This window comes from Chaetomium fimeti, assembly GCF_033439085.1.
Source record: "Chaetomium fimeti strain CBS 168.71 chromosome Unknown B0H64scaffold_1, whole genome shotgun sequence".
NCBI classification, from domain to species: Eukaryota; Fungi; Ascomycota; class Sordariomycetes; order Sordariales; family Chaetomiaceae; genus Chaetomium; species Chaetomium fimeti.
In genome coordinates, this window is record NW_026944329.1 from 2,149,728 (window position 1) to 2,170,544 (window position 20,817).

A 20,817-nucleotide genomic window follows, 5' to 3' on the forward strand; every position below is an offset into this window, starting at 1 on the left:
CCCGCTGTCGTCATAGCCTGCGCGATCGGTCCCTGCCTCTCCACCCTCTGAAACCATGGTCGCGATGTTCGAGGTCGCCTCGGGCTCCCCGTCCAATTGCCCCCCAACTCGGCGCCCAACATGCCCAGGAGACCCTCCTTCACGCGGTCTAAGGCCGACCGGGCTGCGCATCCACACCCCACACCGAGAGCGGGGAGCCTGGCACGAAATCAGCACAGCACAGCGCAGCGCAACTCATTAGCATCAACAAGGGCTGCTCCATTGCGGCGGTCGTTGTTGCGATGAGAGCGACTTTGTGGCACCTTTATTTCCCCTCTTCACGCTCTCGTTCTGTTTTTTTATTGCCCTGCGCTTGCACACTGAGCACACCGACTCGCCCCGCCCGGTTGTGATGTGTTGCTAACCACGATTTTACAGATACCACTCCATCCGCCAAAATGGGTCACGAAGATGCGGTGTACCTGGCCAAGCTGGCCGAGCAGGCTGAGCGCTACGAAGGCATGTATTCGTGGATACCGAGAACCACCCTCGACCGCCACTGACACTCCACCCCGCATACAGAGATGGTAGAGAACATGAAGATTGTCGCCTCTGAGGATCGCGATCTTACCGTCGAGGAGCGGAACCTTCTGTCGGTCGCCTACAAGAACGTTATTGGCGCTCGCCGTGCGTCGTGGAGAATCGTCACCTCGATTGAGCAGAAGGAGGAGTCCAAGGGCAACTCTACCCAGGTGGACCTCATCAAGGAGTACCGTCAGAAGATCGAGGCCGAGCTCGCCAAGATCTGCGAGGACATCCTCAGCGTCCTTGACGAGCACCTGATTCCCTCGGCCAAGTCGGGCGAGTCCAAGGTGTTCTACCACAAGATGTCAGTACTTACCCTATCAACGTGCTATTTCGGCCAGGCCTAACCCCAGTGTAGGAAGGGTGACTACCACCGCTACCTCGCCGAGTTCGCCGTTGGCGACAAGCGCAAGGATTCGGCCGACAAGTCCCTCGAGGCGTACAAGGCCGCCACCGAGGTTGCCCAGACCGAGCTGCCGCCTACGCATCCCATCCGCCTGGGTCTTGCCCTTAACTTCTCCGTCTTTTACTACGAGATCCTGAACGCTCCCGACCAGGCTTGCCACTTGGCCAAGCAGGCCTTTGACGATGCTATTGCCGGTACGTGATCGCGCACTGCGCCAAGACACGAACTTTTGCTAACAGCGATTACAGAGCTCGACACATTGAGCGAGGAGAGCTACAAGGACAGCACCCTGATCATGCAGCTTCTCCGCGACAACTTGGTACGTGTCAAAAATGTGACAATCTCCATTAGACCAATGCTAACGCCCTACAGACTCTCTGGACCTCTTCCGAGGCCGAGGCCCCCGCCGCTACGGGCTCCGCCGAGGCCCCTACGCAGGAGGAGCCGAAGCCGGAGGCGGCTGCGGAGGAGCCCAAGGCCGAGTAAGCGGCGTCATCGATGTTCCTGGTCTCTTGATAGTGATAACCCCGGTTTGGCAAATCCCTTGGTGGAAACGGTGTCTTTGGAGCGCGGACTGGAGATCCCCACGTACCTTTGCATGTTTACGGCAGATACACAAGACTTGGCAGGCGGTTCGTTGCGGGCAGCTGAGGGCTGAAATGTGAGCATTTGGAGGGTTCTGTTTCCTTTTTTAAATTGCTTGCTTTTAGACTCGGACTGTGGCGAGGATCGCCTGGGCAAGAATAAAACCCCGTCGTCAATAATAGACCTGTTTGGCGTCTCATGCTTTGCTGGCTACAGCCGTGGATATGAATTGTACTGTCTTGCATGATCTCGACCTGGTTTATTCAGGTAAACTCGGTGGCTTTCACCTTTGACCACCTCCAGCACCGGCACTTGTTCCTCCCTTAGTCCCGCTACCACTACCACCCTCCCGAACCCCAACATCATCGTCACCATCCTCCTCGACCACCGCAAAACAAACCCTCAACCACAAACTACAGTCCGCACACCCAACCATCAACTCCCCCAAATCAGCCGCATCCTCCAAGTCAGCCTCGGCGAACTGATACCCCCTCGGATTCCCGCACCGACACCCCCGGTACCACTGCGTCTCGCTCCCGGCCCCGTCCGCATCCTCATCACACTCCAGATCGTCCAGGTCGACCGTCTCGATGCCCGTCTGGAACGCTGCCGCCCCTGCACCCCCGCCTCCTCCTCCTCCTGATGTTGCGGATTGGGATTGGGATTGGCGCTGGAGAAGGAGGGAGGTGTCGTAGGCTTGGCGCTGGGCCCGGCGGGAGAGGGTTGCGTAGGCGGTGGAGATTTGGTCGATTGTGTAGGTGTGTGTTGTGTTGTGTGTGTTTGTGTCTGTGTTTGTGTTTGATGGGGGTGGAGGGTTGGGGGAGGGTGACGATTTCTTGTCCGGGTGGTGGTTGAGTAGCGCGCGCCGGTAGGCTCGTTTGATGAGCGCTGCGGCGGCGGGTTCGCCGCCGGTTTCTTCTTGGGTGGTGAGGGTGGTGGGGGAGAGGTTGAGGATTTCGTAGTAGGTTGGGTTGTTGGGGTCGGAGGGGGTCATTGTGTAGTGTGCCCCCCTGGCGAGGTGTGGGTGGTGGTGGGTGCTGGGCTGGCTGATGGTGTTGAGCGAAGGTTGTGAGAGCTTTTGTGACAAAATGAGAAGAATTTGGAGCCAATCACGTGCGTTTGTTTTGCAAAAGGCCCCTCCTCTAGATGTTCTTAGGAGAGAGAGGAAAGCTTCTTAGGGGGAGATGCGAGTGTCACTGGAAGAAGGGGAAATGGGGGACGGAGAGACTCGAACAAAACGAAGATGGCACGGGGGTTTGTGATATCTGTTGCCCACTTGGCAGGGAACTGATCGCCCAATAACAGCGGGGAGGTGAGACGAAGAGGACGACCAAATCCTGAACCAGACAGGGACGGCAGCACACTGCCTAGCTCGCCTGAGCTGCATACCAAGGGCCCTCCAGTGGTTGGATGTTGTACATTGGTATTGGTACAGTCTAAACACATCATAGCTCTCGTGCACGGCATCTGCCCGCTTATTTCGGGAACTTGGTCCAGTCCCGTTTTCCAACCTACAATTTGGTTAGCATACGATTCCAACTCACAGATACGGACCGCCAGAAACATACCTTCTTCCATTCCCTGATGAGCTCCGGCATCTCCAACATGGCCTGTCTCCTCTTGTCCATCCTGTAGAACGCCCAAGTCAGCAAAACGCCCCACGACAGCCCGCAACCACCCGTTCCAAGAACTCTGAACATACTTGGCACCCTGCTGCCTCTCGTGCTTGTGACCCTTGACCTTCTGGCCAACACCAGTACCCTTGACACGCAGACCGAGCTCGACTCTCTTGCGTAACCTTGCCTCGGTGCCCTTGGGCCCGTCCGGCAGCAGCTCCTCGACACCATGCTTCCGCGCCATCTTGACGAGTTCGGCCTGCCGGCGCAGCGAGTACTTGGGGTCGTGCCACCGGCCGGTTACCGGGTGCCTCAGGGGCCTGAACGGGTTCGGGGTGTCTTCTTGGTAGCCCGTCTTGTGCGTCTCGGGGCTGGCGCCGGCGGGGAGGATCGAGGCCGGAGGGTACCGCGCGAGAAATGTGCGCAGCCGCGTCGGCAGCGCCAGCGCCAGTTGTACGTGCTTCGTCGCCGCGGCCGCCATTGTCGAGGTCTGCTGACGCTGTAATGTGGGCGAGTGAGTACCTTGCCGACAGCGAGTTCGAGCCGTGAGGTTCGATGCTGCAAGCAGCGATTGATTCTCAAAAAAGGGTGGGTCCTCTGTTGTCGGACAGTGTGGTAAGAACAACGCTCATGCGACCTTGAACGGCAAACGCAAGCAGCTACATATAGTTATATAGATATATCTTGTCTTGTTACTTTATGGACGAGGTGAAGGTAATTCAGCGCAATTCAATGCTCTTCATTTCCCTCTCCTCACATGTTTTTCCTTTCACTAACTGAAGCAATTTGATAGTCTACGTACAGTGCAAACTCCCATTCCAAGACACGGTGTCGGGCCCATCTCTCTGCGCCAAGCATTGTGCCAAGCGACATCCATCCATCGATGAACGGCCCAGCATCATCCAGCAACCATTCCGCTCCCCAAACATTACAGACTACATCCACCCATCTCTATCCACGCCTTAGATACACTTGTACTACGCCATGGATCGAAGACGCTTACCGCCAGACCTCCCAGCTCTGCTCCGCCAGCGGGAGGCTGAGAAAGCTGCAGCTGCGAAACCTCGGTTCATCCCGAAGAAGGAACGAGAGCGCATGGCCGCAGAGAAGGCGGCGAAAGAGGAAGAGGAACGGAAACGGCGACAAGAAGCTTCGATATCACGACGGCATCCATCTACGAACGGGGCAAACGACTCTAATGGATACTCCAACGGAAAGTCGACTGCCCACGGTATACCAACCGGCCCCAAGGCGATGCGACACCCAGGCGATGGTGGCGAAAATGAGCACGGCGGAAAACGCCGCCGGATTAACGACGACGATGAAAAACGAGCCGACATGGAGCGAAAAGACGCTGCGGAGTTACGGGCAAAGTACATGGGTCCCGAGGTCAACCAATCTACCTTCTCGGCAAAGAAGAAGAGGAAGAGGACGGCGGCGAACAAGTTCAACTTTGACTGGGATCCCGAAGACGACACCAGCAGGCCTTTTGACCCCGTCTACGCAGAACGCCCAGAGCCCCTCGTAAGACTCGCAGGCTACGAGAATACCGACGAGTTGGTGCTACGGAGGGCAGAGGCCATCCGGCGTGGCGACCGCGAGACTGGGGAGGAGCGCGCGAGGAAGTTACTGGAACAACACGAGCGCGCCAAGCAGGCGGCAGAGCGCAAAAACTTTGGCAAGCACTGGTCAGAGAAAGAGCTGGACGACATGAAAGAACGCGACTGGCGTATCTTCAAGGAGAATTTCGGCATCGCCACTAAGGGCGGCGCCATCCCCAATCCCATGCGCAGCTGGGCAGAGTCAAATCTGCCGCGCCGGCTGCTCGAAATCGTCGAAAATGTTGGTTATGACGAGCCAACACCCATTCAGAGGGCTGCTATACCGATTGCGCAACAGGCACGCGACTTGATCGGTGTTGCCGTTACCGGTTCAGGTAAAACGGCCGCCTTCCTCTTACCCCTGCTGGTATACATCTCGGAACTTCCTCCTCTTACGGAATTTAACAAAAACGACGGGCCGTATGCGCTCATCCTTGCCCCGACCAGAGAATTGGTGCAGCAAATCGAGACCGAGGCCAGGAAATTCGCTGGTCCGCTTGGTTTTACCGTGGTTAGCATTGTCGGCGGTCACTCTTTGGAGGAGCAGGCTTTTGCGCTCCGCAACGGCGCCGAGATTATCGTCGCAACTCCGGGTCGTTTGGTGGACTGCCTCGAGAGGCGCCTGCTCGTGTTCTCCCAATGCTGCTACATCATCATGGACGAAGCAGACCGCATGATCGACCAGGGTTTCGAGGAGCCGTTGACCAAGATTCTTGACGCTCTTCCGGTCGCTAACGAGAAGCCGGATACAGAAGATGCCGAGAACTCACAACTCATGAGCCGCTACCTTGGCGGCAAAGACCGATACCGCCAGACAATGATGTACACGGCGACCATGCCGCCACTCGTCGAAAAGATCGCCAAGAAATACCTTCGTCGTCCGGCGATCGTGACTATCGGCAATGCGGGCGAGGCCGTCGACACAGTCGAGCAACGCGTCGAGTTCGTCTCGGGCGAGGACAAGCGCAAGCGGCGCCTGCAGGAGATCCTCAACTCGGGCCAGTTCAAGCCACCCGTCATCGTCTTTGTCAACATCAAGCGCAACTGCGAGATGGTGGCCAAGGACATCAAGTCGTGGGGCTACTCGACGGTCACGCTCCACGGCAGCAAGACGCAGGAGCAGCGTGAGGCGTCGCTGGCGTCGGTTCGGAACGGCCAGGCAAACATTTTGGTGGCCACGGATCTGGCGGGGCGTGGTATCGACGTGGCAGACGTGTCGCTAGTCGTCAACTTCAACATGCCCTCGAGCATCGAGGCGTACACGCATCGTATCGGCCGTACGGGTCGTGCGGGCAAGAGTGGTGTGGCGATCACGTTCCTGGGCAACGAGGACTCGGACGTCATGTACGACTTGAAGCAGATCATCTCCAAGTCTTCCATCTCCAAGGTGCCGGAGGAGCTGCGGCGGCACGATGCGGCGCAGTCGAAGCCCACGCGGGGCGGGGGTAAGAAGCTAGAGGATAGCGGGGGTTTCGCCGGGAAGGGGGGCTCATGGCAGTGAACGCCGTTAGCTCGGCAGGTTGTGCGTGAGATACTTTTGGTATGTACAGTTCTCAACGCCAGGCCTACAAACAAGCTCATCAGTACACCTTAAGTGTTCCATGACCACATTTCGCCAGCGGCCTTGTGACCTTGCGACCGATCTCACTAACGTCGAGCGTGGGGTGGCATGCGTGCGAGTTCATCAACGCAACTAAGGTGACGTTGAGGTACTGCAAACCAACTTCGGGAAAGTCTAACAGTTATCCCAGCGACGGATGCGCTTCGGGGAGGACTTGAGCAACGGTCGCCGCCCTGGAGCCAAGAATGATGGCGCCAGGTACCCGGTAACTAACCCCAAGAAGTCCCTGCTAGCCAGCCCGAAACGAGGTTACCCCTGTTGAATGGTAGGACAGCCATCGTGGGTCCGAGGTTTGCGAGAATCCTCGAGTTACCCCGTCACGCCAGTCGAGCCAGTGCGTTTGCTTGTGCCGCGAAACTTGAACATATTTGTTCTCGCTGTGGCTGATACATTTCCGGTTGTTTCGTGTGTTTGGCAGGGAAAACCGGCTTTGCGGTGCCGATTGATTGAGTTTGGGGGCAGGAGGTTGGATACCTTACCTAGAAAGAACCTTGCGGTTGGACCTTCGATGCCACCTCAGCCCAGTGCCAAGAGATCCCCCTGGCTGCGGCGTCCCTTCGCCGCACCTCTGGTCATTCCATCGTTGACAAGGAGGAAAAAAGCGGAAGGGTTTCTTAGGTTTGTGGATGATTTGTAAAGGGAAAGAAAGCTCAAAATGGAGTTCGGAATCCATTAATTGAAGATGAGAGAGAGACCTGGAGTCCTGAGCCATGTCCACGCCACGCTACCGGATCGTCACCGACCAAAAACATGTACCCAACTGCTCGGTAACGACTTCGCCTTGGTATTGATAAACTTTCAAGGTCCTGTGCCGTTTCGATCTAGCCGGGCCGTCAACTCATTGTAACCCAGAGCTCCGTCGGATTCCCTCCCATCCTAGGGACAGTTCGCTGGGGCACAACAAAATATCACAATCGCTATTTATAGAGCTTCCCGCTAGTTATATCCAGGTCGCGCAAATGTATTCATCGTTTCACCATCAGCCGCGGCTGATTCGATAAACGACGTCAACACGGCTTCACCTGCGCCAAGCTGAGGGCTCTGTCGCCAAACGATTGCGATACAAACGCACTATGTCGGCCACCGCCACCGATTTAACAGTGGGAAACCTGAGCGGCTCACCTATCATATTCTACCCGGCGCCGACACCATGGCCCTCATCAGCAGGATGTGAGAAAAACATATACAGGCAGGCTGATGGGGGCAGCATTTTGGCTTGGGATCCCGTCTACGCCAACAGATTCGGGTTAAAAGAGGCCAGGGGCTGCCACGCCCCGCAGGTGTCTGCATGGTGGTGGCAGAACAGACAACCGGTAACAGCATTTGGGCCGACGTTTGTTTGTCCCGAGGCCTATAGTGCTGTCTATACCAGTACGCTAGACAGCATCTCGGCAGTGCCGACACAGTTCACCTACTGCTGTCCTAGGTAAGTCTGCTAGCCCTAGAGAAGGAATGGACGCTAGGGCTGACGTGGTGTAGCAACTACAACTTGGGCGCGGTTTTCCAGCCAACCCAAAAGACTATGTTGCAGTGTACGTCGAAAGCGGGACCGGGCGCGACCATCTCTTACATGACGCGCACTTCCCTCACTCGCAAAGTCACCATCACGGGCGTGGATGGCACCGTGGTCCAACCCACCGTCCTGAGCACCAACATTCCCACCTCGACCGTCGTGCGGTTATCCCCCGCCACCGTCTACGGACTCCCCGTCAACGGGTTCAACATTGGACAGCGCCAGGCTAGCAGTACGGGCGGAGCGAGCAACACGGTGACACCCCCGTTATCACCCACGGGTGCATTATCACCAACCGATGCATTATCAACAACCGATGTATTATCACCAACCGATGTGTTATCAACAACCGATACACCCACGCAGTCCAGAGGCCCGGGACTAACGCCAGCTGCCATCGCCGGGATCGTCGTGGGCGCCGTCATTGCTGTTGGGCTGCTCGCCCTCGGTACATTCTTCTTGGGGAGAAGGTGGGCGGCTAACCGACGGCGAGCCGCGGCTGAGGAGGAAGATCCGATAAAAGACTATTACCATTATTTGCAGACACCAAAGGAGGCCGAGATGCCCATCAAGCATCATATACTCGAGCTGCCGGCTAATAAATCTGTGCAAGAGCTGCCTACTTCAAAATAGGTAGCGATGTTCGAGTTGCTGTATTATTACGAGTTGCATTATTACCATGCAGGATTGATGGCCCCTCTCTAGCAGGCTACGAGATCTTTTCTTTTCTGTATTGACCAAGACTTATACACTACCTACCTCGGTACATAAGTAATATTGTACATACATACATATATGAGTTTGGCGCCGTTAGCAAGTAAAGCCACGCCAAGTCTAAAGTTTCAAGTTTAACTCCAGACTTGACCAAATGACTTGGATTAAATACAAAAAGAGTGAGAAATAATCTCCAAATGAAGCACCGCTGAAGGGCACTGAAGTGCGGGAAATGAAGTTGCGTTGTTGTTTCTTTAACTTTGGTGTCCAGCCTCAAGGTGGGCTGGCGCGGGATATAATCTGTACGACGCTTCAACCTCGAACCCCACCTCCCGTTCCTCGCGTACCCCTGTTGCCAAGAGTCGGGACCGTTCTCATTTTTTTTTTTTTTTTTGGGTGTTCTGCTTGACTGCCGATGCACAGTGGTGAGGACAGTGCCCCTCCAACCGCCATCAAGTCCTTGAGCTGGTTTTGGACGGTGTCACGTATGTACCCAGGAGGAGACTATCCCCAGTCCAAGGATGTGAGGGCTTTTTCTTTATCTTTTTCTTTTTTTTTTTAAACATTCCACACAGCGGCGAGTTGTCGACGGTCTTGACAATTGTCCCTTCAACAGCCGACAAGACAAAGCCAGACCGGCGCTGTCGCCTCAGCCTGCCTGCTCCGCTCATCGGGACTCCAACTCAAGTCTTGCCGCCGCCCCCCGATGAGCCATTGAGCGGTGACCGTGTCCAACCAACTCACCTCGCACTGCACCATATGTGTAAATTGCGCGATAGTGCGACCAGGCTATAGTAGTTTGCGTCAGACGAGCAAACAAGGGCTAGGTTTCCCTGTTTATTCATTCTTGAAGAGTTATCCCACTCCGACCGTTGCCTGTGCGGCGCGTTCCGTCCCGGATACCGGCCAACAGCCCTTGACCAGGGGCATCACCCCGCAACCTGAGGTCTTATCCGCACGCCACTTGGGGTCTGATATTCAACTATTCTGGTCTTAACGGCCGGTCTGCCGGTCGGGAAGGAACGAGGGTGTTACTTTCTCCACGTTCCGACCTTAACACACCGTCGACATGGAACCAGCAACCAATCAAGAAGGCGCCAGTGACCTCAAGCCCTTCACAGGGACCACCGCCGCGCCAGTGCACCTGAGACCCAGGACAGCAGTGATGGAGGCAATCGAAGACATCGTCTACGGTTCCGTAAGCCATGCCCCACCCCCCACCTCACCGAACCACCTTCTAACACCTACCCCCAGGTCGCCGGCATCGTTGGCAAATACATCGAGTACCCCTTCGACACGGTCAAGGTGCGCCTGCAGGCGCAGCCCGACCACCTCCCGCTGCAGTACAAGGGCCCGCTGGACTGCTTCCGGCAGTCGATCCGCGCGGACGGCTTCGTGGGCCTGTACCGGGGCATCAGCGCGCCGCTGGTGGGCGCCGCGCTCGAGAACAGCAGCCTCTTCTTCTGGGAGCGCCTCGGCCGCGCCGCCATCTACGCCTCGGGCTACTCCCCGCGCGACCAGGCCCTGCCGCTGTCCGCCCTGTGGGCCACCGGCGCCTTCTCCGGCGCCATGACCTCCTTCGTCCTGACCCCCGTCGAGCTGGTCAAGTGCAAGATCCAGGTACCCGCGTCGGCGGGCGACGCCGCCACAGGCAAGGCAACGGCGCCAGCGCCGGCGCCGGCGCCGCTCCGTCCGCTCCCCGTCATCCGCGACATCTGGCGGCACCAGGGGCTGCGCGGGTTCTGGCACGGCCAGCTGGGCACGCTGATCCGCGAGTCGGGGGGGTGCGCGGCGTGGTTCGGGTCCAAGGAGACGGTGACCAAGCTGATGCGGGAGTGGAACGAGCGGTCGGCGCGCTCCGACGCCGAGCGCGAGCGCGCCCGCGCCGCCGACGCCCTCCCCCTGTGGCAGCAGGCCGTGGCCGGCGCGTCCGCGGGCATGTCGTATAACTTTTTGTTTTTCCCTGCCGATACCGTCAAGTCGCGCATGCAGACCACGCCGATCGGGGAGGGCGCCGCGCCGCAGAGGAGCTTCTCGGGGGAGGCCGCTGCGCTGTGGAAGCAGGCGGGTTTGAAGGGCTTCTATCGCGGGTGTGGGATTACCGTGCTGAGGTCGGTGCCGAGCTCGGCGTTTATTTTTATGGTTTATGATGGGTTGAAGAAGTACTTCCCTATGCAGTGAGGGAGTGAGGCTGGGGGTCTTTGGGGGCGGTTTCCTAAAAAGAGGGGCGGCATAGACGGGGGGGCATTTATTTCTCCATTAGCAGGCGTTGCGGCACCGGGATTTTGGAAAGGCGGCAGGTCTCATGATATGGGTAGTAGATAGAGCTATGTTTTGTTCATACACAGAGTCGAGAGAGAGCGATAGATATCTAGCATTCTTTCTACAATCCCATTTTCGCCTCCTTTGCCCCCCGCTTCCCCCTCCCCTTCCGCCCGGCCTTTTCTTCCACACTCAAGCGTTCTTCTTCCCCTCACCCCGACCCTTCTTCCCCTCACCCCGACCCTTGCCCTTGCCTCCAACGATGGGGCTCAAGTCCCAGCCATTCAGATATCCCGTCCCAAACGACAGGTACGTCGCAAAACCGAGCCAGGCGACGTACGGAACCTGCAACCAGCCGGCGATCTCGTCCACCCGAGTGCCCCACAGCCAGGCGAGGTACGAATTGATGCCGAAGAGGGCGGCGGCGTCGACAGTCGCAAGGATGGGCTGGTTCAGGCCGTAGAATAGCGGCATCCAGGCTAAGTTCAGGCCCAGCTGGATCGTGTAGAGCGTGGCGCCTTGGCGGGCGGCGAGGATTGTGTCCTAGCAAAAGGAGTGGTGAGCTCGGTGTATGTTGGGGAGGGGGGGGAAGGGGTTAAGAAAGGAGAGACTAACGGTGGTGTTGACAGGCGAGGTGCCCAGGTAGACAGCCCGGTGCGCGGCATAGCCCATCACCCCGTAGAGGGCGGTCCACACGGGCGGGAAGACGCTTGCGGGGGGCCGGAGGGGCGGTTGCTTGAGTTTGAGGGATTCACGGCGGTCGGTGGCAGCTGTTCATTCATGTGTTATGCTACGCTTGGTGAGAAGTTACAGTCCATTCAAAGAGGGACGTACGTCTTGTGGAATAGCCTACTGCTGACCCCAAGGCGATGGGCAGCAGGATAGAAACCGGGAGGCTGCCGAAGACGGCCTCGGGGAGTGTGAGGGAGGGTATGTAAGTTGTCATTTCGGTTTGCTTCAAGATGAGGGTGTACGATATTGTTTAGTAAGGTGAACTACAAGCTAGCTGTTACGGTTTAATATGGAACTGTGTTCTGCGTTGACGGACACAAAGATGAACAGTGAGACGAATCCAGGGAACATGACATCACCGAATTTACCGAACGCAACGTGTAACGAGAAGTAGATCAGGGGCGAGCACAGCGAACACACTGCAACTACCTATGAAAGAGTAGTAAAAAACATTTTATAGCCGTTAGAGCTCCAGGATTTCTTTAATATGGAATACGTTGTTGATAATCCAACACATCACCTCGAGTTGTAGGGTGTTTCGGGAGTTAGGCACTGAGGATATCTCACTCTACCCTAACCCTGCTGAAGCGTCTCGCTTCCTCCGGAACGAGTGGGGCGATTTTCGTACCCAAACTGCCGCACGTGACTTCGCCCAGCCACCTGGTGGAGCGAGATGCTGGAATTGTCCACTTGCACCTTGCCAATTCAGCAACTCCACGCTGTTCGCGATCTCCAACCCGCAAACGCGCATCGGCCTGCTCCGAGGAGTCCCGTCATCATCCTCGTTGTAGACGGTATATCATCAATTGTTCGTTCACCCTTTCTTTTTCACTTATTTATGCCCATTTTCATTTTCCCCATCATCGTCATCAGTTCCTGCCCTGGCGCTCTCTGCTCTTGAGTACGCTCTCGGCTTCACTTCTCAGCCTGATCCTCCTCTCCCGCCTCTCCTCCACACCTCCCTGCATCGTCGCGATGAACATAGCAACCTCCTCGAGCCTCCCAACCCTTCTACTGCACTTACCTTCTTCATCCATTCATTCACTCATTTGTGGCTCAATGCCCTCGCATGCTCTTCGTCCGATCGCATAACCCTTCCTCATTGTTACCCGCTCGCTTGCCACTCCCTCATCACCGCCGAGATTCGTTGCTTTCTAACCGCAATCATGTCGCCAAACAGTCCCTACCCGCCACAAACACCCAAACAACTGGCATTGGGAATAGCTTAGCAAGCGGCAAACGAAGTCGCAGCGGCACGCAACAAAAGACGCCACCAGCACAACAGGTCTTCTCGGTGTTTCGCCGGCTCTTCGACCTTGCGCATCGCCTTGTGCATTCTTTCTAGAATACCGAGTTGATGTCAGCAGAATAACACCGCTTTCCAGCCCAATATGGACTATCATCGTGATTCAGCCCGTTCGCCCGTCGACCGCTGGAGCGGTCGCGACGATACGAGAATCAAGGAGGACAGGGGAGACACCTTCTACCGCAGTGGCAGATCTCCTGGTGCGTCTTGACCCCTGCAACCCAGCCCTTTTTTTTCATATTCCCAGCTGCGACTTGCCATCCTGGCACTGTCTAGTTCCCAACCCGTTGCGCTTTCTCGTCCCCATTGCTAACATGTGCTCTAGGTACCGACCGTAGCCGACGTCGATCCCGGTCTCCCGCTGCAGTCGATCGGTACGAGCCAAGGGCCCGGGGCCGCGACGAGTATGCCGGCACCCGCGACCGAGACGAGCGCGGTCGCCGGTCCCCCCATCCCAACATCGACCGCTACGTACCGGGCCAGGATTCCGCTCCGCACCGAAACATGAACAACCCTCTTCCGGATCCGCTCAAGATGCCATATCAGGTAGGGTTTTCGTGGTTTGGCGAGTGGTGGAGGGCGAACGAAAAAATCAAGGAGGATAAGGAGCGTTTGAAGAGCGGCCGGAGCCGCGAGCCAGAGCGCCCTCGGGGTGCGCGCGAAGTCCAGGCGGAGCGGGAGAAGGAGAAAGCCAAGATCCAAGCTGCCTACGACAAATACAAAGAGGACCTCCAGGCCAAGATGGCACACACCTTCGTCAAACAGCACAAGGAAGAGCAGTGGTTCAAAGAGCGCTACGTGCCCGAGGTCCGCGACCCCTTCCGCCAGCAATTGAACGAGCAGCGGCACAGTGCGTATGCTCGGTGGGAGCAGGACCTCTCGTCTGGCATCTTTGACGACCTGTCCCTCGAAGGCATCCCGAAGAGTGAGAGCAACGGAGTTGGTGGCGTGGTCGAGAAGGAAGAGGGTGAAGCAACGGCCGCAAATGAGGTACTTGGTGTTGGTGACCTGGTCCCTACCATGCCCGCCGACGTCAGAGACGAGAGCTTGGATCAGCCCACTCTCCTTATCAAAACCATTGCGCCCTCTGTAAGCCGCCAGAACCTTGAAGCCTTCTGCAAGGAGCATCTTGGCGAGGGAGAAGGTGGTTTCAAGTGGTTGTCCCTGAGCGACCCCAACCCCAGTAAACGGTACCACAGGATCGGCTGGATCATGTTGCATCCCGCACCCGAAGCCCCAATCCTTGGGGACGTCGAGGATGCCAAGGACGAGGAAGATGGCGAGTCCAAGTCTGCCGTTCCCGTCTCAACCGCCGAGAAGGCACTCGAGGCGATCAACGGGAAAACCGTCAAGGATGAGCTGCGCGGTGACTTCACCTGCCATGTTGGTGTCCATAACCCACCCTCGCACCCTCGGAAGAAGGCGCTTTGGGATCTCTTCTCTGCCCCAGACCGCATCCGCAAAGACCTCCAGCTAGCCACAGAACTCGTCGCCAAGTTTGAGGCCGACGTCGGGTCTGACTTCAACGCCGCCCGCCAGATTGAAGAGCATGCCGATCGCCTGCGTGACGAAGGTAAACTCCAGCCTGCGATGCCCACGACTCCTGTTAAGAAGCCGAAGAAGGAGCGGCCTGTTCGCCTGGACGACTCCTTGGACGTGGAGCGTGAAGAGGGAGAGGAGCACGACATTATGGAGGAGGGAGAGGATGACGAGGACGAGGGCATGGTGGACGACGAGGTCGACGACATGGACCTTCTGGTTGAAAAGAAGCGGCTGGATCTGACCATCGAATATCTTCGTCGCGTTTTCAACTTCTGCTTCTTCTGCGTCTTCGAGAGCGACTCAATCCATGAGCTGACTCGCAAGTGCCCGGGCGGTCACCTCCGGAGACCCCGGAGCACTCTGTCCTCGGCTGCCAAAGCCGTGGCGGAGGCGAGCGCCAATGGGGACCCCTTCCCTGCTAAAAAGCGCAAGGAGGAGGACATCGAAGAGGGCGAGGCGCCCGAGGAGGACCGCAAATTCCGTGCTTCATCCAAGGCTGAGCAACAGCTCCAGCGGGCCTATAACTGGGTCAAGACGTTCGAGGACAAGATCAACCAAATCCTGCATCCCGAGACGGCCGACCTTCGGAAGCTCGGCGGCAAGCCAGTGGAGGATGCGGTCGGCGACGAGCTTGGCAAGTATTGCAAGCAGGAGGACGAACACAAGTGGCGCTGCAAGGTACCCGAGTGTACCAAGCTCTTTAAGGAGGAATATTTCTGGCGCAAGCACGTGGAGAAACGCCACGTCGACTGGCTAGACAAGCTCAAGGAAGAGGTAAGCCATTGCCTTCAGCCCACGTTTATGATTTAAATTGTGCTAACCCCCCGATGTAGTTCGAGCTCATCAATGCCTATGTCATCGACCCGGCACACATCGCCCCCTCGCGCACCGACGCCAACTCCAATGGCCACTTCCCCCAGTCCAACGGCCAGCAGCCGACGGGCACCCCGCGTGGCTTCAACCTGCAGAACTACGCCGTGAACAGCATGATCAGCTTCCCGAACTTCCCCATGGCCATGTTCCCGCCCGGGATGATAAGCAACACCAGCGGCGCCAACCCCCTAGCCAACCCAGCCGCCTGGCATGCGGGTGCCGGTGGAGACGAGCGTGGCGCCGGCGCTGGCCCGATCCGTCGCGGCGGCGGCGCGCCGGGCGGCGGTGGGGGCAGGTTCCAGAACCGGTCCGGGCCGTATGACCGCCGCGGGAACAACCCCCGCTATGGCAGCGGCGACAGCGCCGGCCCGCTGGGTGGCGGGCGCGGCCGTCCCGGGCCGTCCAACAGGTGGGGCGACGGCGCTGGTGGTGCTGCTGTCGGGCCGCGCGAGGCCGTGCAGGGCCGCACGCTCAAGAGCTACGAGGATTTGGATCAGGTATCGGGCGGTGGTGGCGGCGAGCTGAACTATTGAGTTGCGTGGCGTGGGTTCACGGTATGGAGGGGCTGGACTACTTATCACAAAGTTAATTTTGCGTGAGTCAGGGCGTGGAGGCGGGGCTGCTTCGGGTGCGGGCAAAGGGGAAGGCAGGCTTGAGATTGCTGATACGTGGGCGTGATGGAGAAACAGCTATTACCTGGGTAGCTAGTTAGTGGCGAGGATGTGGTGCGCTTGGGGATGCACTCGGGGCTCGGGAGCGATTGTTTAGATTCTGTACAAATAGGGCCTGGCTGACTTGCGATGTTTCCGAAATATGCCAATAACTAGTTTTATCACGTTTCTCTTCATGGTTTGCTTCCCAGTAACAACCTAGTCTGCGGCATCCGCATTCCACTCCTTTCGTTGTATGTGTGTACTTGGTCCCGGTCTACGGCAGGATGGACTCGTCGGCAGGTTCATGACAGCGCTTATTCATGTATTGCGGCCTCAACTAGTCGTTCTGACCGTCCTGAGTTGATGTCTCTAAATTCCTCGACAACCACGAGTCCATCATTCATTCATGCAGTTTATTTTATTTCCCTGCCATTTAATGCCCGTGATACATAGACCAGCCCAGCTCTTCAACGCCCTTTTACCTAGTCAGCGCGATATCATCGATGCGCAGAATCATCTTGACCGTCTCGGCGGCCAGCTCGATGGCGCTGGTGCTAACGAGCAGGGGCTGCAGCACGTTCTCCTTTGCGATGTTGGAGTTGACGCCGCTGCTCTTGATGCTGACGCCGGCGTTCTTCTCGCCCAGCTCGTGGCGGTGGCGCAGGTCGGTGACGACCTTGATGCTGTTCAGCCCGGCGTTCTCGGCCAGCGTGGTGGGGACGACCTCGAGGGCGTCGGCGAAGGCCTTCCAGCAGATGGCCTCGGTGCCCGTCAGCGCGCGCGCCTGCTTGCTGAGCTGCGACGCGATCTCGATCTCGGCCGCGCCGCCGCCCGCGATGAGAGCCTTCTTCTTGACCAGGCACCGCACCACGCACAGGGCGTCGTGCAGCGACCGCTCGGCCTCGTCCAGGATCAGGCTGTTGGCGCCGCGGACCACCACCGAGATGGTCTTGCCCGCCGACCGCGTGCCCATCACCTTGACCATGCGGCTGCCGGAGCTCTGGACCTCCTCGACGACGTCGGCGCTGCCCAGCTTGTCCTCGGTGAAGCTGTCGATGTCGGCGATGGGCTTGCAGCCGGTCGACTTGCAGATGAACTCGACCTCGTCGCGCTCGATGTCCTTGACGGCGAGGATGCCGAGACGCTGGAGGAAGTGCAGGGAGAGGTCGTTGACGGCGTCGCGGAGGATCGACTTTTGGATAAGGAGGACGTTGCACTTGGCCTTCTTGATCTTCTTGGCCATGTTCAGGAGGTACATCCGCTCCTCCTTGACGATCTTGTCCATCTGGCGGTAGTCGTTGACAGAGATGGTGTTTTCCATCTGAGATACAAGTCAGTAAGAGGGGAATCTAAGACAAGAGATAACGATAATCAACATACATCAGGCTTGGGGGGGCTCAGTTGGAACTGAATGAGACCGATCTTGGCCTTCTCCATCCGTACCGGCCCCCCTGCGCTCTTGATGACCGGCTGTGTCAAGACCAGACCGTCCACTAGTTCGCTGTCTTCTATCGTCCCGCCAACCTTCTTGATGATGCGAATGTTCTTTAGGTCCACGTTGTCCGCCGTCTTGAGGTCTATCGTCTTGGTGACTGCGTTGACGGCCATGGGGCCGAGAAGGTTCGAATACTGGGAAACGATCTTGGAGGATAGGGAGGTGTTGGCGGCCTGGAGGAGGGCGGCGGTATCTGTGAGAGCGATGGGTTGTGACATATCGTGGAGGACCTTAACGGAGGCGGCGGCGGCCCTCTGGAATGACTCGGAGATAACTGAGGGGTGGATGCCCTTGGAGAGTAACCGGTCGGCAGCACCGAGTAGACTACCACAGATAACCACCACGGATGTAGTGCCGTCACCGGCTTCGACGTCTTGGGCGTTCGACAGTTGGACAAGCATCTTGGCTGTGGGATGCATGACCGACATGCTCTTGAGCATTGTGCTGCCATCGTTGGTGATGATGGTCTCCCCCTTGCCACTCCGAATCATCTTGTCCATACCCCGCGGTCCCAGCGATGTCCTAATGGCGTCGGCAACAGCTGCAACTAGTCAGCACGACGGGGTTGCCGGACGATAGCATGAGGCAGCATACCTCTAGCGGCGACGATATTCGAGGACCGGACAGCCAACGGCTTCTCCTTGTCCTACATTGAGGGGTCAGCAGCAGCTCGACGCGATGGACCGTTGTCTTCGAGTAAGTACCCTGAACGTCGCATTTCCACCCCCTCCACCTGGCTGTGTTGCAGTCGCAGTCGCAGTCGCCATTTTGAAAGCTCGTTCTGGTCCGTTTGCTGAAAAGTCGGGCGGAAAAAGGCGTGTTGTGTTGTTTCGGCAAGCGGTGTGGTGCTCTTTTCTGTTGACTTCCAGGCAGCTCCCCCTCCAAGGTACATGCAACTGGCAATGTGGGACGGGATTTTTTCAGTCGGGTGCTGGAGTTCTTCCCAAGCCGCCAGTGGGGGGGAGAGCCTGAAGCTGGGCTGCTGTGGCCCTGGTGCAGGCGGGGGGCTCCATCTCGGTTGGCGCTAGCCGTCTTGGGACTAGCCCTCTTTCAGCCTCGCAGAGCTCTGGGCCCAAGGCAGCATGGGGATTACGGAACAGCTGCTGGGTCCGTTGCTTGCTGCAGCCCATAACCGCCTCCAACATCATTCATCCCTCGTCAATACTCCACGACTTCTCGCCGCAGAAATCACCACAACCCGATTTGGCCATTCGCATCCTTTTGACGTCGAATATCCCTACCACCACTACTACTAAGCGATTTACGATTCGAAACCCCCGAATCGGCAGTCCCCTCCGTCGCCAATCATCATGGTACGCCAACCCAACACGACCACCCCTCGGTTTGGTTGCAACCCGCGCCGTTGTCTCCTACATTCTAACGCTCGCATAGCCTTCTGCCACAGGTTCAAGCTGGGAGAAGTACAAGAAAAACTTCGCCGATGATGAAGTAGAAGAGAAGAAGATCACCCCGCTCACAGATGAGTTGGTTACACCTTAAACCGCCGCCACCGTGCTCGGGAGCTGACATCGTAAAGGGATATCCAAGTTCTCAAGACGTACGGCGCCGCGTCTTACGGGGCCGCCATTAAGAAGCTCGAGCAACAAATAAAGGAGAAGCAACAGAGCGTAGATGAGAAGATCGGCGTGAAGGTACGCTGCACCCATAAAGACGACCACGGACATAACGTTGGCTGACTGCTTCTGTAGGAATCAGATACCGGTCTGGCGCCGCCTCATCTTTGGGACGTTGCCGCTGATCGTCAACGGATGTCGGAAGAGCAACCGCTTCAGGTAGCGCGGTGCACCAAGATCATCCCGGACGAGAAGGACGAGTCGAAAAGCAAATATGTCATCAACGTCAAGCAAATCGCCAAGTTTGTCGTCCAGCTCGGCGAGCGCGTCAGCCCGACGGATATCGAGGAGGGGATGCGTGTTGGAGTCGACCGCAACAAGTACCAGATTCTTCTTCCGCTCCCGCCCAAAATCGACGCCAGCGTGACGATGATGACGGTCGAGGAGAAGCCCGATGTTACATACGGCGACGTGGGCGGCTGCAAGGAACAAGTCGAGAAATTGCGTGAGGTCGTCGAGATGCCGCTGTTGTCGCCCGAGCGCTTCGGCAACCTGGGTATTGACCCGCCAAAGGGCGCTCTCCTCTACGGCCCCCCCGGTACCGGCAAGACTCTGTGTGCGCGTGCCGTGGCAAACAGGACAGATGCCACCTTCATCCGCGTCATTGGCAGCGAGCTGGTGCAGAAGTACGTGGGTGAGGGTGCCAGGATGGTCCGCGAGCTCTTCGAGATGGCGCGGACAAAGAAGGCGTGCATCATCTTTTTCGACGAAATCGATGCTATCGGTGGCGCACGTTTCGACGATGGCGCCGGAGGTGACAATGAAGTGCAGAGAACCATGTTGGAACTAATCACCCAACTGGACGGTTTCGATGCTCGTGGCAATATCAAGGTCATGTTCGCTACCAACCGCCCGTCGACGCTTGATCCCGCCCTCATGCGCCCGGGGCGTATTGACCGCAAGATCGAGTTCGCCCTGCCCGACCTCGAGGGCCGCGCCAACATTCTCAGGATTCACGCCAAGAGCATGTCGGTCGAGCGCGACATCCGTTGGGAGCTCATCTCGCGCCTGTGCCCCAACGCCACGGGCGCCGAGCTGCGCAGCGTGTGCACCGAGGCCGGCATGTTCGCCATCCGGGCGAGGAGGAAGGTTGCGACTGAGAAGGACTTCCTGAGCGCTGTCGACAAGGTGATTAAGGGCAATCTCAAGTTCAACTCGACTGCCGCGTACGCGCAGTACAATTAGAGCGGGATGGCGGTTGCTTTTGTATGTACGAATAGAGCGTACTTAACTTACGAACTGTTGGCAATCACACAAGGACAGATCCTGGAATGGTGCTGGCGAATGACTTCAATAGTGATTTATCTCGCGTCGGACCCTACCCACCGCGGCCCAGGGTCGCTTCCGCTATCCCTACTACACATACACTGATTCCCTCCCTGAAGTTTCTTGACTCCTCGCGCCTAACTCCGGACAGTACTCTTCAGAAACCGGCTCACGGGTACCAAATTGCCGCTCTATGTCGCCTTGTGCGAACCTAGCCTCTAGGGCCCCCTCAAAAGCACTGTCTTGTGGACTCCGAACGGATGCAGTAATTGAAATGTTCCCAATGCCCTGTTGTCTCGTGATCTTCCCACCCCTTCTCCGTGAGCTGGTGAAACCACATATACCCGGTCAACAACGGGTTCTTGAATCGCTAGCTCCCGCTTCCTCCCGCTTCCTCCCAACTCTCTGCAGCCCCCTTCCTGTGGTCCCACGGG

The 20,817-nt window shown here is 57.5% G+C and overlaps 10 protein-coding genes across 10 annotated transcripts; 6 read left to right on the top strand and 4 right to left on the bottom strand.

Moving 5' to 3' along the window:
• Positions 1 to 295: 295 nt before the first annotated feature.
• Positions 296 to 1,760, top strand: B0H64DRAFT_15879 (DNA damage checkpoint protein rad24). The gene is made up of 5 exons (XM_062798553.1): positions 296 to 498; positions 562 to 868; positions 923 to 1,164; positions 1,219 to 1,289; positions 1,343 to 1,760. Exons 1-5 carry the CDS (start codon positions 438 to 440, stop codon positions 1,454 to 1,456), a joined length of 795 nt encoding a protein of 264 aa, XP_062663970.1. The 5' UTR covers positions 296 to 437; the 3' UTR covers positions 1,457 to 1,760.
• On the bottom strand, positions 1,693 to 2,604 carry B0H64DRAFT_380954 (CSL zinc finger-domain-containing protein). The gene has a single exon (XM_062802769.1). The coding sequence runs from the start codon at positions 2,547 to 2,549 to the stop codon at positions 1,839 to 1,841; it is 711 nt and encodes a 236-aa protein (XP_062663971.1). The 5' UTR covers positions 2,550 to 2,604; the 3' UTR covers positions 1,693 to 1,838.
• A 426-nt stretch (positions 2,605 to 3,030) lies between these two features.
• B0H64DRAFT_437626 (uncharacterized protein) lies at positions 3,031 to 3,652 on the bottom strand (the record flags this gene model as incomplete). Its single annotated transcript, XM_062806272.1, has 3 exons — positions 3,031 to 3,066; positions 3,124 to 3,184; positions 3,258 to 3,652. The coding sequence occupies 3 exons, from the start codon at positions 3,650 to 3,652 to the stop codon at positions 3,031 to 3,033; spliced, it is 492 nt and encodes a 163-aa protein (XP_062663972.1).
• Positions 3,653 to 4,081: 429 nt separating this feature from the next.
• On the top strand, positions 4,082 to 6,273 carry B0H64DRAFT_470555 (Pre-mRNA-splicing ATP-dependent RNA helicase PRP28; the record flags this gene model as incomplete). The annotated part of the gene is made up of 1 exon (XM_062807835.1): positions 4,082 to 6,273. The coding sequence occupies exon 1, from the start codon at positions 4,156 to 4,158 to the stop codon at positions 6,271 to 6,273; it is 2,118 nt and encodes a 705-aa protein (XP_062663973.1). The 5' UTR covers positions 4,082 to 4,155.
• A 1,013-nt stretch (positions 6,274 to 7,286) lies between these two features.
• On the top strand, positions 7,287 to 8,598 carry B0H64DRAFT_15904 (uncharacterized protein). The gene is made up of 2 exons (XM_062798558.1): positions 7,287 to 7,819; positions 7,873 to 8,598. Exons 1-2 carry the CDS (start codon positions 7,467 to 7,469, stop codon positions 8,537 to 8,539), a joined length of 1,020 nt encoding a protein of 339 aa, XP_062663974.1. The 5' UTR covers positions 7,287 to 7,466; the 3' UTR covers positions 8,540 to 8,598.
• A 954-nt stretch (positions 8,599 to 9,552) lies between these two features.
• On the top strand, positions 9,553 to 10,938 carry B0H64DRAFT_15919 (mitochondrial carrier domain-containing protein). The gene is made up of 2 exons (XM_062798561.1): positions 9,553 to 9,818; positions 9,875 to 10,938. Exons 1-2 carry the CDS (start codon positions 9,690 to 9,692, stop codon positions 10,799 to 10,801), a joined length of 1,056 nt encoding a protein of 351 aa, XP_062663975.1. The 5' UTR covers positions 9,553 to 9,689; the 3' UTR covers positions 10,802 to 10,938.
• Positions 10,939 to 11,074: 136 nt separating this feature from the next.
• B0H64DRAFT_369715 (TspO/MBR family-domain-containing protein) lies at positions 11,075 to 11,828 on the bottom strand (the record flags this gene model as incomplete). The annotated part of the gene is made up of 3 exons (XM_062802049.1): positions 11,075 to 11,425; positions 11,498 to 11,652; positions 11,717 to 11,828. 3 exons carry the CDS (start codon positions 11,826 to 11,828, stop codon positions 11,075 to 11,077), a joined length of 618 nt encoding a protein of 205 aa, XP_062663976.1.
• A 1,078-nt stretch (positions 11,829 to 12,906) lies between these two features.
• On the top strand, positions 12,907 to 16,175 carry B0H64DRAFT_428529 (uncharacterized protein). The gene is made up of 3 exons (XM_062805848.1): positions 12,907 to 13,120; positions 13,246 to 15,236; positions 15,296 to 16,175. The coding sequence occupies exons 1-3, from the start codon at positions 13,006 to 13,008 to the stop codon at positions 15,866 to 15,868; spliced, it is 2,679 nt and encodes an 892-aa protein (XP_062663977.1). The 5' UTR covers positions 12,907 to 13,005; the 3' UTR covers positions 15,869 to 16,175.
• B0H64DRAFT_352046 (chaperonin Cpn60/TCP-1 family) lies at positions 16,176 to 18,427 on the bottom strand. The gene is made up of 4 exons (XM_062801481.1): positions 18,188 to 18,427; positions 18,078 to 18,129; positions 17,369 to 18,024; positions 16,176 to 17,309 (listed from the first exon to the last, which is right to left on the bottom strand). Exons 1-4 carry the CDS (start codon positions 18,248 to 18,250, stop codon positions 16,467 to 16,469), a joined length of 1,614 nt encoding a protein of 537 aa, XP_062663978.1. The 5' UTR covers positions 18,251 to 18,427; the 3' UTR covers positions 16,176 to 16,466.
• Positions 18,428 to 18,594: 167 nt separating this feature from the next.
• Positions 18,595 to 20,387, top strand: B0H64DRAFT_352049 (P-loop containing nucleoside triphosphate hydrolase protein). The gene is made up of 4 exons (XM_062801482.1): positions 18,595 to 18,796; positions 18,876 to 18,967; positions 19,021 to 19,135; positions 19,193 to 20,387. The coding sequence occupies exons 1-4, from the start codon at positions 18,794 to 18,796 to the stop codon at positions 20,300 to 20,302; spliced, it is 1,320 nt and encodes a 439-aa protein (XP_062663979.1). The 5' UTR covers positions 18,595 to 18,793; the 3' UTR covers positions 20,303 to 20,387.
• Positions 20,388 to 20,817: the final 430 nt, after the last annotated feature.

Coding starts and splice junctions, on each gene's coding strand:
- B0H64DRAFT_15879 (XM_062798553.1), top strand. CDS start 438: ATGGGTCACGAAGATGCGGTGTACCTGGCCAAGCTGGCCGAGCAGGCT. Junction 499..561: donor GCAGGCTGAGCGCTACGAAG/GCATGTATTCGT, acceptor CCCCGCATACAG/AGATGGTAGAGAACATGAAG. Junction 1,290..1,342: donor AGCTTCTCCGCGACAACTTG/GTACGTGTCAAA, acceptor AACGCCCTACAG/ACTCTCTGGACCTCTTCCGA.
- B0H64DRAFT_380954 (XM_062802769.1), bottom strand. CDS start 2,549: ATGACCCCCTCCGACCCCAACAACCCAACCTACTACGAAATCCTCAAC.
- B0H64DRAFT_15904 (XM_062798558.1), top strand. CDS start 7,467: ATGTCGGCCACCGCCACCGATTTAACAGTGGGAAACCTGAGCGGCTCA. Junction 7,820..7,872: donor TTCACCTACTGCTGTCCTAG/GTAAGTCTGCTA, acceptor GACGTGGTGTAG/CAACTACAACTTGGGCGCGG.
- B0H64DRAFT_15919 (XM_062798561.1), top strand. CDS start 9,690: ATGGAACCAGCAACCAATCAAGAAGGCGCCAGTGACCTCAAGCCCTTC. Junction 9,819..9,874: donor AAGACATCGTCTACGGTTCC/GTAAGCCATGCC, acceptor ACCTACCCCCAG/GTCGCCGGCATCGTTGGCAA.
- B0H64DRAFT_428529 (XM_062805848.1), top strand. CDS start 13,006: ATGGACTATCATCGTGATTCAGCCCGTTCGCCCGTCGACCGCTGGAGC. Junction 13,121..13,245: donor CCGCAGTGGCAGATCTCCTG/GTGCGTCTTGAC, acceptor CATGTGCTCTAG/GTACCGACCGTAGCCGACGT. Junction 15,237..15,295: donor TAGACAAGCTCAAGGAAGAG/GTAAGCCATTGC, acceptor CCCCCGATGTAG/TTCGAGCTCATCAATGCCTA.
- B0H64DRAFT_352046 (XM_062801481.1), bottom strand. CDS start 18,250: ATGGCGACTGCGACTGCGACTGCAACACAGCCAGGTGGAGGGGGTGGA. Junction 18,130..18,187: donor GTGGAAATGCGACGTTCAGG/GTACTTACTCGA, acceptor CCCTCAATGTAG/GACAAGGAGAAGCCGTTGGC. Junction 18,025..18,077: donor GAATATCGTCGCCGCTAGAG/GTATGCTGCCTC, acceptor GACTAGTTGCAG/CTGTTGCCGACGCCATTAGG.
- B0H64DRAFT_352049 (XM_062801482.1), top strand. Junction 18,968..19,020: donor ATCACCCCGCTCACAGATGA/GTTGGTTACACC, acceptor GACATCGTAAAG/GGATATCCAAGTTCTCAAGA. Junction 19,136..19,192: donor ATGAGAAGATCGGCGTGAAG/GTACGCTGCACC, acceptor CTGCTTCTGTAG/GAATCAGATACCGGTCTGGC.